The sequence below is a fragment of the Suricata suricatta genome, chromosome 1 (assembly GCF_006229205.1).
Source record: "Suricata suricatta isolate VVHF042 chromosome 1, meerkat_22Aug2017_6uvM2_HiC, whole genome shotgun sequence".
Classification (NCBI taxonomy): domain Eukaryota; kingdom Metazoa; phylum Chordata; class Mammalia; order Carnivora; family Herpestidae; genus Suricata; species Suricata suricatta.
Window position 1 is genome coordinate 155,827,879 of NC_043700.1, and position 16,163 is coordinate 155,844,041.

The 16,163-nt window shown below is 38.9% G+C and overlaps 1 protein-coding gene across 4 annotated transcripts in view; it reads left to right on the plus strand.

Moving 5' to 3' along the window:
• CORIN (corin, serine peptidase) overlaps positions 1–16,163 on the plus strand; it is a 256,347-nt gene that overhangs the window by 30,133 nt on the left and 210,051 nt on the right. For all 4 annotated transcript variants that reach the window (XM_029946248.1, XM_029946227.1, XM_029946242.1 and 1 more), the window contains exon 2: positions 6,187–6,331. In XM_029946248.1, the coding sequence (XP_029802108.1) occupies positions 6,187–6,331 (145 nt within the window). The remainder of the gene's footprint in view (positions 1–6,186; positions 6,332–16,163) is intronic.

Genomic DNA, 16,163 nt, shown 5'->3' on the forward strand with positions numbered 1-16,163 from the left:
TTTGGGAACACTTTTATCTCTCCTTCTATTTTGAATGACAGGCTTGCTGGATAAAGGATTCTTGGCTGCATGTTTTTTTCTGTTCATCACATTGAAGATTTCCTGCCATTCCTTCCTGGCCTGCCAGGTTTCATTCAATAGGTCTTTAACCACTCTGATATGTTTCCCTTTGTATGTGAGGGCCATTTTCTCCCTAGCTGCTTTCAGAATTCTCTCTTTATCTTTATATTTTTCCAGTTTCACTATGATATGTTGTGCCGAAGGCCGATTCAAGTTCCATCTTAAGGGGGTTCTTTGTGCCTCTTGAATTTGAATGTCTATTTCTTTTCCCAGATTTGGGAAATTCTCAGTTATAATGTGGTCTAGTATCCCTTCAGGCCCTTTCTCTCTGTCTTCCTCTTCAGGAATTCCTATGATACGGATGTTGTTCCGCTTGATTGTATCACTCAGGTCTCGAATTCTCCTTTCCTGCTCCTGGATTAATTTCTCTCTCCTTTTTTTCAGCTTCCTCTTTTGCTATAACTATATCTTCTAATTAACCTATTCTCTCTGCCTCGTCAATACTTGAGGTGGCTGCCTCCAGTTTGTTATTCACCTCATCTGTAGCCTTTTTAAACTCATCATAGTGCCTACTCATTGTCTCAGTTGATTCTTTGATGCTTTTCTCAACCCCAGTGATTAATTTTATGACATGTTTTTTAAATTCTTGATCCGGTACGTTGTCTAGGTTTGCCTTGAGCTTTTCTGTGGCTGTGACTTCTTCCTAGAGTTTCTTCAGGGGAGAGTTCCTTCGTTTTGTCATTTTTGCTAGTTTTCTGTCTCTTGTCACCTTTAGAAAGCTCATTATGCACTGTGCACCTGTTCATATTTCTCTGTTAAAGGGGGCTTATTGACTGTCCAGGGTCTGTAGTTTCAGGAAATATTCTTTTAATGGTGTCTCTCAGTTTCTCTTGTTGTGCCTTTGAATATTTTATTTCCCTACTCAGCAATATTTGGGACTCGCTGTCATGCACACTTTGGCTTGTTTCTTGGTGTATCCCTGAGAAGGAAAACAGGCAGACAAACACAGATGAACAGTAACACACAAATGCACAGACAAATCAAACAAACACATTAACAGGAGGAAAGAAAATAAGGAGAATTGAGAGGAAAGAGACGAAAAGAGGAGAAGAAGAAAAGAAAAAGAAAAAGAAAAAGAAAAAAAGAAAGAAAAAAAGAAAGGAGGTCAGAGATGACAAAGGACAGTGGACAGTCTAAAAGTATATGACCAGTTGAGGGGAGATGGTAGGGATGAGATATAGGAGAATATATCTGGATTGCAAGAAGGTTAAAAAAAGGGGGGGAGAAAGGAGAAAGGAAAATGAGTAAAAATTTTAAAAAATTTAAGTAACAAAAATAATAATTATAAGAAATACATACAGAAAAAGGCAAAATGAACAAAAATGAAGAAGAAAAAGAAGAAAAATTATAAAAAAAGCAAAAAACCGCCCCTCCCAAAAAAAAACCTCCAGCAGCTCCCCCTCGTGGATTGGCGTGGTTTGATGTGGTAGGTCTTGGAAGCTGCTCTCAGAGGCTCTGCCTTGGTGTCTACAGAGATTAGATAGGTGGCTCCACTGAACTACAAACTGTAGGCCACTCTAATGAGTCCGATCTCCTTTTGCCTCAGTTGAGCAGAGTTATATTTTCCAGGCCCTCCTCAGTTCAAAGTTCCAGTCCATGTACTTTTATGGTACCACAGATGAGATGTATTTGTTTAGGTGGCTGGCTTCTTAGGGGGAGGAATTTGTTTGTCTTGGCTCAGGGTGGTATTTTGGCGGCCCCTGCTTGAGGTGAGATGCGCAGCAGGAGGTGAAGTGAGTGTGCACAATCACAGAGCCAACCCCCAGCGGTGATTGCGTTAGTGTTGGGGGAGGAATGAATGCACAGCTGTTGCCTGAGGCGGCACCGGAAGCTGCTGGAAATGAGCTGGGAGCTCCTACAGCCTGCGAGCGCACCCATGTCTCCACCACCGCCAACTCCCTGCCGGGATCACGCAGAGGTAGGGGCTATTTTTTCCCTGTTGGCACCCAGGATTCAGGTTTTGCGCGGCCAATGCTGGGGGCGAGATGTGCCATGGAAATGAGGTGTGTGCTCCCACTCCCAAAACTGAGGTCGAAGTGAGCACCCCTGACACCGCTGCTGCAGGGGTCGCCGACACCTCACCAAGATGGCGCAGGGCTGGAAGCTGTTCCTTCCCTTGCGCCACCTGGGTTTGGGATTTAGGCTACCCAGCAGTTATCTATGGAGTGAGCTTCTCTCTCCGAGCACGGTTACGCGTTTTTTACCTCTTCCCCAGAGAGTACTATGAGCGTGATCAGTCTCTCTGTCTCTTCCCTTTGTGTCTAGGGCTCCACCCGCTTGCCCTGCATTGGGCTGGGACTCCCACCTCCCCTGCCCATCTCGGGCTGGCCCGTTTTCCAATCTCCCCAGTTCTCACTCACTCAGGTATCCTTCAGGTTCTCTTCCTTCTGGGGTCTGTATTTTCTCCTTCCACTCTTGCAGATGAAAGTAATGTCCTTCTCAGTTCGATTGATGGGGCAGACGAAGTTTACAGAGCTCCCTTCCTCTCCACCATCTTGGCTCCTCCCCTGGTACAAATTTTAAAGAAGACACATAGGGAAATGAAAAATGGAGGGAGCCGATAGACTGGGAGAAGATAGAGGCATCCACGGACAGCAGGTCTCCAAAGGGTCAGAGGATGGCTGTTGTGAAAATGGTTGAGTCAGCAAATTCAGCATGATAGAGTTAAAAATGTGGAAGGAGAGGGAGGAGAAGGTCTTCCAAATGGAACCAAATTGACTCAAAAAAATACCCTAGTCAGATAGATTGCATCCATACATGTGATATAAACCAAACGGCAGCGTTTAAAATAAATGTAGCTCTTAAGATCTAAGAAACGAGTTTTTACCAGCAGGATTAGCAACACACAAGAAGGACGTGTTTGAAATACGTGCAGGTCAGTCAGATGCAGTCTTGCCTGCCTGTCTCGTGGAATGCTGTGCCTGTGCTTGGCTTACAGTTTCAAGCCTGTGGAGGGTAGGTTCTGGAAGAGGGTGCCCTCTGGAGAGAGCGTTGTAGAGTCCACTGAAATGAAACTTAGGAATTTCTCTAGTAGGTTATGTCATCTGGCATTATTCACTCAATAGTAGAGTCTAAGAGTTACGTTATGCCCAGAGAAAACTCCAAACCCCTGAATAATGTGACACTTATAGCTGTAGTCCTAAGTGGCCACGAGTGCAAGAGGCCAGTTATGAAATTGCCAATGATGCTGGCTTTCTTCTAAGAATTTCTTTCTCCTCTCCCCTTGATAAGAGAAAACAATTTCCTAAGCACTGGAGAACATATCTGCAAGAATCTTGAAGATGGTTTTTGGAGGTCAAGTACGTGGTAATAGATATAGGAAGTGTCAGAATGATCATGAATTTGCCACCTAAGAAGATGATCCCTGTAATCTCCTGTGATTATCTCAACAAAGAAACATTTTCTACTGTTGTAGAAGCCAAAGAAAGTTCATGCCTCCCTCCATCTCTGGTTGTGACTTACCACTGTTTAAAACTATAGCAGGGCTTTTCAGGGGCACTTTTCCCAGAACTATGTCTGCCTCAAGTGCTGGTTCTCTATGCTTTACCTGATCCTCCGGCAAGAAATTGTATTCTTATCTTCTGAATTCCTATAGCACTTCAGCTGGAAGTGTCATGGTGCTTAACATTTGCTACTTTGACATATAGACATATCATTTATGGACATTTCTTTCCTACAAGACTGTGAGCTTTTGAGGAACAGTTAGTCTGAAATCACTGTTACGTCTGTCATCATGCTTATTATAATTGTAGGTTTTCAATAGCTAATTGTTAAGTAAATGAAATAAGTCAGTAGATTCTCCTACTGTTTCTATTGGGCTGTAGTCCTACACTTGCTTATTTCCAAACCTGAAAGGGCACCCCCTCCCCCCAATGCTAGTGTGGTAATTATTGTGCTATTTCAGATTTTATATTAAATTTTGTCAGTGTGTTGGTTTGCCAACAAGCTTCGTGAGTAAAATTTGAAATTGGCATTTACACACAGGGTGCAAGGAGGTATTGAAGAAAGAGAGAGACTACTTGAGATTGGTAGATGGTAGGTTTAAGGAGCAAGGTAACTTACTAGGAGACTTAGGCAGACAAGATGAGTGAATTTCCACACCTGCCTGCCAGAATCATAAAAGTTTATATAGAGGCCTTAACGAGTTTAGGCATGTGTGTTGTCCAGATGGTCTCAACAACACATTGCTCTCTCAAGGCTGCATTCTTGAAAATGGCTCTGGCTATGGGAACAGTGGTACATTTCAAGGACAGAGAAGGAGGTTAGGAGCCTCTTCTTGCCTGTTTCCAGCTCAAGGGTCAATGGGTGACCACATCTTTTCTTATGGTCTCCTCTAACACAGTGCCATGTCTTCTTGCAGATCGCATGGTAAATTAACTCCAATCTCACTTTGGCTGGTGGATTAGACCAGGTGCACAGGGAAGGATCAGTAAAGGCATTAACCTAGCAGATCCAGCCATTCTCAAGCTAACATCAGATGTTCTTTCAAATAACATGTCTCAGGGGCTATGCTTAAAATTACAGAGGGAATCGTAATACATATACAGAGTATATATAGTGCATGCTACTTGCAATATGTGCTAGTGACTAAGAATGGATTCTGATTTAGGGGGAATAAAGCAGAATTGGAATATCATGTATGTCTTGCAATCCAGAAGAACTTATCACAGTTGCCTTTTTATTTATGGGAAATTATCAACTACTTGTTATATGCTATAAACGATCAAGTACAGGACCATTCTTTTAGAACAACTTCCTGATTATGATAAGGCTGTATCTCAAAGGTCATTCGTTTTTCAGAATCAGGCATTTGTTATAGGGGAAGAACCAATAAAACCCGATAATGCATGGCATGGGGGCATCATAAAGAAGTGAGGAGTCTTGGGGTTATTGGAGTAGTGGGATGTCTGTTGGCAAAACTATGGAAATCAAGAGAAGAACTAGTTTGACGGTAGAGATAGAGAAAGAGATTAATCTGGTTTTGGACTTGTTGAGAAGAGATGCCATGGAGCACCAGGCATTGGAAATATATGATATAACTTAGAAGGAAGTTTGGGATTCCAGAAAGATTCAGGAGTCACTTAGGCAGAGGTTATCATTCAAGCTCTGAAACTGTCACAGGAGAAAAGGCTATGAGAGTTGAAAATCCAAGGTGAAACCATGAGAAACACCTTCACATGAGTTTGGAAGAGTTGCTTAAAGTGAGGGACTCAATCACTTTTAATTTCATCTCAGACTCCTGTTGAACTAAGTCAGTGCCCTAAACTAGCCATTTACAAGAAATGAATTTCCAGAGATCATTTCTGGCAAGAGACTGAACTAAAAATTAAGGTATTTAATTTTAATTTAAATTAGCAAAATTTAATGTATTTGAATATAAGTTTATTGGAACCCTCACTTTTGCATCTCATAATTCTTTCACAAGTAGATGGGCTACAGGGACAGCCTGGCCAGTGGAAGGTATCCTAAGGGGTTGTCAGTGTGTAATGGGTCAACAGGACAGGCCCTCTTTTTCATTGTTCAGCTTGTCACTAAATACATGGTCAGTAATATTTAACCTTGCTGAATTATAAATGGCTGAAAATTAATTTTATCCAGATTCATGAAGATTGGGCTTAGAACTGATGGGACAAACAGCAATGAAATCTGGTTAATGTCCCATCTACACCTACTCACCAATATTTTATCACTATACTAAGTAGTCTTTGCTTGTAGCTCTGGGCCAACATGAGTCCTTGCCATGGTAATTCATAGCCCTTTGAAATAACACCAAATTGGCAAATATGTTAAAAAAAATTCAAGATGGAAGATCATGGAAAGTTCCTGTACTCCTGAAAAACATTTCAGAAACAGATGATTTTCTCTACCCTGAATGTGGGTTTACAGTTATTTGTCCATTTAATAGCATGATTTAGTGACTTAGTTCATTTTCATGCCATAAAGTATACACACTAGAATCTCTCAGGAATGCTGCTTCTCTGAAGGACAGCTGTACGCTATAATTTAATATTGCATACTGCATTGCTTTGTAATATTAAAACCATGTTTCATATTCTTTTACTTTAGGTTTTGGGACCTGTTGAGAATAACATGGGTGATGGCTGCCCTCAGAAGCTGGCAACTGTGAATATTCTCCGCTTCCTGTTGCTGGTCTTGATTCCATGTATCTGTGCCCTCGTTATCCTGCTCGTGATCCTGCTTTCCTTTGTTGGTGAGTGATGCCACTATTAAAGAAAAATGAAGTCAAAATGAAAATGAGCATAACAGTAATTTCTACCCAGTATGTGTTTAACCTGAAGTGTCAACTTGATGAAAGTTGAGATCTTGGTCTTGATATCTGTTGACTATCTAATGCAAATCTGAAGTTAACCTTACTGTAATCACTCTGATAGTTATTATTATTAGTATAAATTAATAAAGTAATGAATTAAAAGCACTGAAGGTATGGTTACCAGGTACCAGGCACTTGGAAAGTCCCTGAGAACTTAGTGGTGGTTAACTTAGTCCTTCTTTCTTAGGAGCTCATGGGTGGGAGGAGGGGATGATTATTACACAAGGCAACAAACACATGGTGATGGTGGAGGTTTGCACCAGGTGCTTTGGGGAAGTCGAAGAAGGCTTCATGAGGCATTAACATTTTAACCGTTGGATAGTTAATAGAAATTCAGGTAAGAAGGCCATTGTACAAATACATGGGTTTGGCAGAGAAAACAGCAAGTGCAAAAGTATAACCCCATGATAGATGGAGGTAGACTTAGGAGATTGGGTAGAATTTTGGCAGTGGGAGTAAATGATGTTAGATTGATAGATAAAATCCAAGTGACACAGACATATTGTCCTAAGGGAATTGGGCTTAAGCACCTAGGTAGTTTCTTTTCAAACTCTATTCCATGAAACCAAGGTTCTGAGGAAGAGTTTCAAGGATTACACAAATGTTTTCTTTTTTCTTTCTTTAAAAAATTTTTTAAAATTTTTTAAATTTTTATTTTTTAATGTTTTTTTTATTAGTTATTTTTGAGAGACAGAAAGAGACAGTGTGAGCAGGAGAGGGTCAGAGAGAGAGGGAGACACAGAATCTGAAGCAGACTCTAGGCTCTGAGCTAGCTGTCAGCACAGAGCCCGATGCAGGGCTTGAACCCATGAACCATGAGATCATGACCTGAGCCGAAGCCAGACACTCAACCGCCTGGCCACCCAGGCACCCCTAAAATTTTTTTTAAGTTTATTATTTATTTTTGTGAGAGAGAAAGAGCACACACAAGCTGGGGAGGGGTAGAGAGAAGGAGAGACAGAATCCCAAGCAAGCTCCATGTGGTTAGTGCAGAGCCCATTGTGGGCCTGAACTCACAAACCTTGAGATCATGAACTGAGCTGAGCTCAAGAGTCAGATGCTTAACCAACTGTGACACCCAGATGCCCTTCCTTTTTTTTTCTTTTTTTTTAATTTTAGAGAGGGATGAGCAGGAAAGGGGGGGGGGAGAGAGAGAGAATGTTTTTTTAAAATGTTTATTTATTTTATTTTTGAAAGAGGAGGGGGAGGAGAGCCAGAGAGAGGAAGAGAGGCAGAGGGAAGAGTATAGAGGATCTGAAGCAGCCTCTGCACTGACAGCACAGAGCCCAACTTGGGGCTCGAACTCACAAATTTATGAGATCATGACCTGAGCTAAAGTTGGATGCTTAACCCACTGAGCCACCCAAATGCCCCCAGAAAGAAAGAGAGAGAGAATGAGAGAATGAGAGAATCTTAGATAGGCTCCATAGTCAGTGCAGAGCTTGATGTGGGGCTCAATCCCACTAGCCTGGGATCATGACCTGAGATAAAATCAGGAGTCGAAGCCTCAACCAACTGAACTGTCCATCCTCCCCACAAATGTTTGTTTTGGCTTTCAATTTATAAAAGAAATCTTAAACACATACTCAAACTATTACATGCCAGTTTTTAACCGAGTGCAGACTAAAAGCCAACTAATTTGTGCTGACAGATAAATTCATTTGTATTTGGATCTTGCTATCTTTTTAAATGAATAATATGCTAAACTTAAAAGGTGAGCTGTTTGGGGGGAGAAACCCCAAAATATTACTTTTGGTAGCTACCTATCGCTATGAATCAGGATTTTTTTGATCATGTGCAGTCAAATGAAATAGAGAAATAAATAGCAAGATGATTTTGATCTAATTGCTTACCAACAATTTTGAATTTTTGTATTTCACCAAAACTACCTATTATTTTCTCAGTGATTGGTTTTTTAATAAGTTATACATTTATAACTTATATAGTAAATTAATCCTAATAAAATACAGCTTCTATCCATTTGTTGACATAAGGATCTTACATGGTATTAATTTGAAAATAGTATTTATCTGCTACAAAAACACTTGAGAATCACTGCTATGAGCAGTAGTTTACCTTTGAAAGATCTTTCCAAGCAGGGAGAAAGCTGACCTTATTTGCATCTCCAAAAGACAGTAGGTCTAGATACACCACAGAGGACTGGAGGCAGAAAGGCAGGAGGCCTTTCTGAGGCTCTGGCTGTGAACTAAGTAAAAACATGAGAAGGGCTTGAATGAAGGCATTCGGTGCATTAAAATCAGAAGTCAGGGCTGATTGGATTTTGGAGTGAAGGACAAGACGCATCAGTGTTGACCTCTGGAATTTTGGCTTAGGCACCCAGGGTGACTTTGGTAGCATTTGTTCAAGGAGGAAGTAAAAGCGGAGGAGTAGAATGTAGGTAGATGGTGGACAGGTTAAAAGTTTAGTTTGGGTGTGTTAACTTAGAGATACTTGTGGGGACTACAAACTGCATTGGCATCATAGTTTAAGTACATTTATCTTGAGCAAATTCAACAGTGTAGGCAAGACCAAGAAATGAATGTCGGTCTAGCAGAACGTGTTGCTTTCCTAAGGAAATTTCAAGGGAAATTGTGACTACACACGGTTTTTGGCTTTGTTGTGCTCACTTTATAACTTGAGGTGCCTGAGTGTCTCAGCTGGTTGAACGATGATTCCTAATTCCAGCTCAGCTCATGATCCCATGGTCATGAGGTCGTGCCCCAAATTAAAATTCCCTCTCTCCCTCTCTCTCTCTGCCCCTCCCCCCTCAAAATAAATACATAAACATTAAAAAAAAAAGAACCTAACTCCTACCTTGCTGTTACTGGTTTGAAGTTAGAAGGATCCAGAAGGGAAGTCAAGGAGGGAGTCCTCACCAGTAATGAAGGTGTGAGTCTCACTGGCAGTTGAAGCAATAGAATTAGGTGAACCATAAACAGAAAGTGTACTGATCAGAAGCCCTGGAGAACCTAAGGGGACGATAAGGAAAAAAAAGGAAACAAGAGATACAGGAAGAATGGTCAGAGGAGAAGGAAAAGAACCCAGAAATGCTCAGTTTCATAGCTAAGAGGGGAGGGACACTGCAAAGGTCAGAAGGTGACAAGTAAAGACAGGACACAGGGAGTGTCTCAGCCCAAGGAGACCAGGTTTTCTACTGGAGTTTTCGTTGCCCTGCCCGCACATGGTGCCACCTGTGGCCTGCTCTCAGGCCAGAGACTTGACGAATCTCTGAAACTCATCTCTGCCCCTCTTTTCTTCCAAGACTCCACTCCCCTCCCCTCCAGAGTTGGCCTGCTTTTGTTTCCTTTTCGAAGCCTTCGGGTACTTTTTGTGTGTGTTTTGTCCAGATTTATTGTTGTCATCACTGCAAGGGTCTCTCTGGTAGGAGCTCCCTCACCCAGACCACTGTCATTTCTAAAAGTCTAATTCTTGTAAGAGTGTGTTCAGAGGCTCACACACACTGAAGAATATTTCCTTTCATTCTCAGGGTAGAATGCTAATGTAAGTTTTAAACGCATTTTTAAGGACCTCCGTGCTTAGAGGTCTCTGCACAGTGGAGAGATGCTATTAAAGCAGTACTTTAATTGGGTTAAGTTTGTTTGTTTCTTTATTTATGAGATTCTAATTTTTTTACAGCTTTATTGAAATATAATTCACATAACTATTTAAAGTGTATAATTGAGGGGCATCAGGATGACTCAGTTGGTTGGGCATCTGACTTTGGCTCAGGTTATGATCTCACAGTTCGTGGGTTTGAGCCCCACATTGGGCTCTGTGCTGACAGCTAGCTCAGAGCCTGGAGCCTGTCTTCAGATTCTGTGTCTCCCTCTCTCTCTGACCTCCCCTGCTCATACTGACTCTCTCTCAAAAATAAATAACACATTAAAAAAGTTAAAAAGTGTATATTTGAACACTTTTTAGTATATTCATGGGTAAGTGTAACCATCACTACAATCAATTGGGGAACATTTTTATCACTTTAAGAAGAGATGCTATACTTTTTACTATCAGTCCTCTATATTTCCATTCTCCCTCTGCTCCAGCCCTAAGCAGTCACTAATCTATGTTCTATCTCTACAGATGTCCTTATTCTGGACATTTTATATGACCACGTGTGGTTTTTGTAATTGGCGTTTTCTGCTTGGCACAATATTTTCAAGGTTCATTCATGTTGTATATGTATCGGTACCCCATTCTTTCTTGTGGCCAAATAATGTTGTATTGTATTGATTTACTACATTTTTAAAATCCATATACCAATTGATGGACATTTTAGTTGTTTCCATCTTTTGATTATTATGAATGACGTTGCTTTGAGTATCCATGTACAAGTTTTTGTGTGAACCTGAGTTTTAATTTCTCTTGGGTAATACCTAACAGGACAATTTTTTTTTATCACTGTATATGGGATCACGAAATGTACCATTTATAACCACTACTAAATGCATTTTGGCTTAGATTTAGGTAACCTTTAGAAAGTGAGAATTTCCTGGACATTTTCTTCAAAAGCATTCTTTCCATAGATTCTGCCCCAGATGATTTGATATGGATATGTTGAGTAGTGTCTGCTCAAATAAACATTTCCTATTTTATAACTGAGATGTTTGTTTTTATAATAAGCAATAAAACAATTTTATATTTTTGGTTTTTTAAAAAAACTCCTTAAATTATTGTGCTTACTTTTAAAAATGTTCTCTTTGGTTTGAGTTTGTAACTACATGCTCATTTAAAGTCTTGTATTTATTTATGGGTCCATAAAGTTTGCTTTGGGATGCTGGGATCCCAATTTTGTATAGTTAGTTACCAGCAGCTGTAGATTCAAAAGACAAAAATAGTGAGAGGATTATCAGTTAGAAAAAGATAATGAAAGCCTTATGCTAATAAAGATGCACTTTGTGTAGTTGTGTGTTTTGTCCCTTTGGGCTTCTCTCATGCAAAAAGTCAAGTTGGTAAAAAGATTCTGGAAGATAAGGGAGTTGGACTTTCTAAATAATTATTTCAGAAACAGGATATAGAGGAGAGCAGTAGCAAATTATTTCTCTCCTCAACCCCCAAACCTGAAGCTGGAGCTACAAAGGTTTAGTTTAGTTCAGTATTTCTTTTTTCATTTTTTTTGAAGTTTATTTATTTATTTTGAGAGGGACAGAGAGAGTGTGAGTGGGGCAGGGGCAGAAAGATGGACAGAGAAAGAATCCCACTTGAGCTGTGTGCGGTCACTGCACAAATCCCAAAGCAGGGCTTGAACTTATGAGTTGATGAGATCATGAGCTGAAATCAAGAGACAGATGCTAACTGACTAAGCCACCCAGGTGTCCCAGGTTAGTATTTTTAAAATTATTGGATGGTCTGAGCTGTCCATATGGTTCCAATGATTTGGACCCCAAGAAAAAGATTTAGGTTTTTAAAAAGTGTTAAGTCCAGAATCAGATGGATTTCAAGGTGGATATCATCAAACATTTAAAAAAAAGAGCTGGGACACCTGGGTGACTCAGCTGGTGATCTTCTGACTTCAGCTCATCATGATCTCACAGTTGTGAGTTTGAGCCCTGTGTTGGGTTCTGTGCTGACAGCTCAGAACCTGCAGTCTGTTTCAGATTCTGTGTCTGCCCCCTACCTTTCTGCCCCTTTCCTACTAATACTTTGTCTCTCTCTCTCTCTAAAATAATAAACAAACATTAAAAAATAATAATAAAAAATAAAGAAGAGTTCATATGTATTCTCCTCAAACTATTCCAAACAACAGAAGAGGAAGTAGAGCTTACAAAGACATTCTATGAGGCCAGCCTTACTATGATACCAAAACCAAACAAAGACACCACACATAAAAAAGAAAACAATAAGCCAGTATCCCTGATGAACACAAATGCAAAAATTCTCAACAGAATAGCAACTATTCAATAATTCATTAAAAGGATTATTCACCAGAATCAAGTGGAATTTATTTTGAGGATGCAAGGATGGTTCAATATTCACAAATTAATCAATATGATAAACCAGATCAACAAAATGAAGAATAAAAATCACGTGATCATCTTAATAGATGAAGAAATCCATTTGACAAAATTCAACATCTGTTCATGCTAAACACTTTCAACAAAGTGGGTTTAGAGAGAACATACCTCAACATAATAAATGCCACCTGGTAAAAAACTCACAGCTAGCATCATACTTGATGGTGAAAAACTGAGAGCATTTCCTATAATATTAGGAACTCTCACTACCTTTATTCAACAATGAACTGGAAGTCTTATCCACAGCAATCAGAAAAGGAAAGGAATAAGAGGAACCCACATTGGTAAGGAACAAGTTAAGCTGTCACTATTTGCTGATGGCATGATACATAGAAAATCTTAAATCCTCCACCAAAAAACTATTAGTAGAAACAAATGAATGATAAATTTGCAGTATACAAAATTAACATCTCAGAAATCAACAGTATTTCTATACACTAATGAAGTAGCATCAATAGGAAAATTAAGAAAACAAATCCATTTAGAATTGCACCAAAAATAATAAAATACCTAGGAATAAACTTAACCAAGACAATGGAAGACCTTTACTTTGAAAACTGTGAGACATTGATGAAAGAATTGAAGATGGAAATGACAAATGGAAAGATATTCTATGCTCATGAATGGGCAGAATTAATATTGTTAACATGTTCATATTGTCTAAAGCAATCTAGAGTTTCAATGCAATTAATATGAGACTACAAGAAGCATTTCACATAGAACGATAGAAGAAATAATACTAAAATTTGTATAGGACCCAGAAGACCCCAAATAGCCAAAGCCAACTTGAGAAATAAGAACAAAGCTGGAGGTACCACAATCCCCGATTTCAAGATCTGCAACAAAGCTACAGTAATAAGAACAGTATAGTGCTCACACAAAAATAGACATGTAGATCAATGAAACAGAATGGAGTTCAGAAATAAACCCATACTTAGTCAACTTATCTGTGACAAGGAAGGCAAGAATATATAATGGGACAAAAGTCTCTTCACCAAATGGTGCTGGGAAAACTGGACAGCTGCGTGCGAAAGCATGAAAGCGGACCACTTACAGCACACACAAAAATAAACTCAAAATGCATTTAAGATCTAAATGTGACACCAAAACCATAAACTTCCTAGAAGTAGACACAGGTAGTGATTTCTTTGAGATCAGCCATAGAAATATCTTCCTTTATATGTCTCCTGAAGCCAGGGAAACAAGCAAAACTAAACTATTGGGATGATACCAAAATAAAAAGCTTCTGCACAGTGAAGGAACCCATTAACAATACAAAAAGACAACTACCTGAATGGGAGAGGATATACATAAATGATATACCTGATAAGGAGTTATTATCCAAAATACATAAGAACTTATACAACTTAACATCAAAACCCCACAAAAATCCAATTAAAAAATAGGCAGAGGACCGAAATGGCATTTTTCCAAAGAAGACACACAGACCCATCAAAAGATGCTCAACATCACCAATCATTAAGGTAATAAGCAGGCTGTGTTTTAGCTTATGGGCAAGTAATAAATTGTATCACTTATCTTGAGTATATCATAGATAAGCTGCTATATAAGGATTGCCACTTCAGATAGCTGTGAAATTAGGTGATTAACTAGTTGTTACTTAACCTTCTTAATTCTGTATATTAAGTAACTTAACCTTACTTAATTTCTGTATAAGTCTAATTATATGAAATAGAAGTTGGGGTTTTGATTTTTTACTTTGCTTTTCTGTTTGGAGTGTCATTTTAACTACTGTATTGTAAATGATGGAAAATAATTGCATATGTTAAAAAATAAATTGTGTTATATTAAAAAAAAGGATTCCATTTGAGAATTACATATGAAAAAAGTATAGAGAAAGACATGGCCTCGAGAACAATTGCTCTGTTGCTTTCTGTGGGGCACTATAAATCACCTACCCTGACCACACCAGTCAACAGATTTTCATCAGTAGCAACTAAAGGCTGAGGCATTGTGACAAGTGTTGAAAGATACAGAAAAGATAGACGAGCAGGAATGTATTTATTTGGTGAAATAAATTATAAACACAAGATGTTAAATAAGAGGTTTTCATAACGGTTCATGATAACAACTGTAAAGGGTTTAATTTCCACATAAATGCTATGGAATATAAGTAAAAAAAAAAAAAAAGAAAATCCAAAGTATAACACAATGATACATCACTTTACAGCTGTCAGAATGGCTAAAATTAAAACCACAAGAAACGGTTAAGTGTTGGTGAGGATGTAGAGGAAAAGGAACCCTCATACACTGTTGGTGGGATTGCAAACTGGTGCGGCTCCTGTGGAAAGCTGGATGTTCCTCAAAAATTAAAAAAAAATAGAATTACCCTATGATCCAGCAGTTTCACTATTGGGTATTTACTCAAAGAAAATGAAAACATTAATTAAAAAAGATATATGCACCCCTATGTTTACTGCAGCATTATTTACAATCGTCCAGATATGGAAGCTACCCAAGTGTCCATCAGTAGACAACTGGATAAGATGGTGTGGCATATACACACCATGGGATAGTATGCAGCCGTAAAAAGGCTGAGATCTTGTCATTTGTGATGACATGCATAGACCTACAGTCTATTATGCTAAGTAAGATAAATCAGACTAAGAAAGGTAAATACCATATGATTTTACTCGTAGGTGAAATCTAAAAACACAAAACAGGTGAATAAACAAACTAACTAACTAAAAATGGAGACTATACCTACAGAGAACAGACTGATGGTTGCCAGAGGGAAGGGGGTGGGAAGAATGGGCAAAACGGGTGAAGGGGATTGGGAGGTACAGGCTTCTAGTTACGGAGTAAGTCACAGGAATAAAAGACACAGCATAGGAATATAGTCAATGATATTATAGTAGTGTTGTATGGTGACAGATGGTAGTTACATTTGTAGTGAGCATAGTATAAAACAGAGAGAAGGTGCACTATGTTGCACAGCTGAAACTAACGTGGCACTGTATGCCAGTTATAGTCAGTTTTTTTTTTTAAGATTTAGGTTTTTGAAACACATTGAAAGGAAAATTGAGGAGTAGAAAAGTTACAATATTCTCCTGAGGTTTTTATTTCTTTAGTTATGATCTAATAACGAAGGGCCATGTGACCTAGAAAAGTAATTTATAATGTCACAGGGAGGCTGGAGTTTAATGTCTTCTTCTTCCATTTACCAGATGTGTGAGTTTTGGTCAAATGTTTTAACTTCTCTGTCAGAGGAGGAGTATAATTCTGATTCACTTTGCAACATTATTACAAAAGTTGAATGAAATAAAATTTGGGAAAGCATTTTTATAAATGGTAAAATTAATTATTAAGGGGAAGATTTCATTTTTACTATACTCAAAAATTGACTAAAAATGTGCTTATCTTTTTAAAACTCTATCGTAGAATCTTTGTGCCATGACCCATTGCCGTAGTAATCCCATAATCCATAAACCCATAACCCTATAACCCAGCCATTGCCACAGTATATTTCAATTGCCAGTATAGTTGCTAGGAAGGAATAAACTTGACTGACTGTTGGATTTGCAATGTGATGGCAAATTTCACATGACTTTTATGCTTAGACCCGAGTGTTAATTTCAGAAGTTATCCATTTCTTATCAGAACTAAACTGGGGGGAGGTTGTATTGTTAGCATATCCCTGGAAGAGTCAGCTTATGCCCTAGAGTACTTTATTAGAGGTT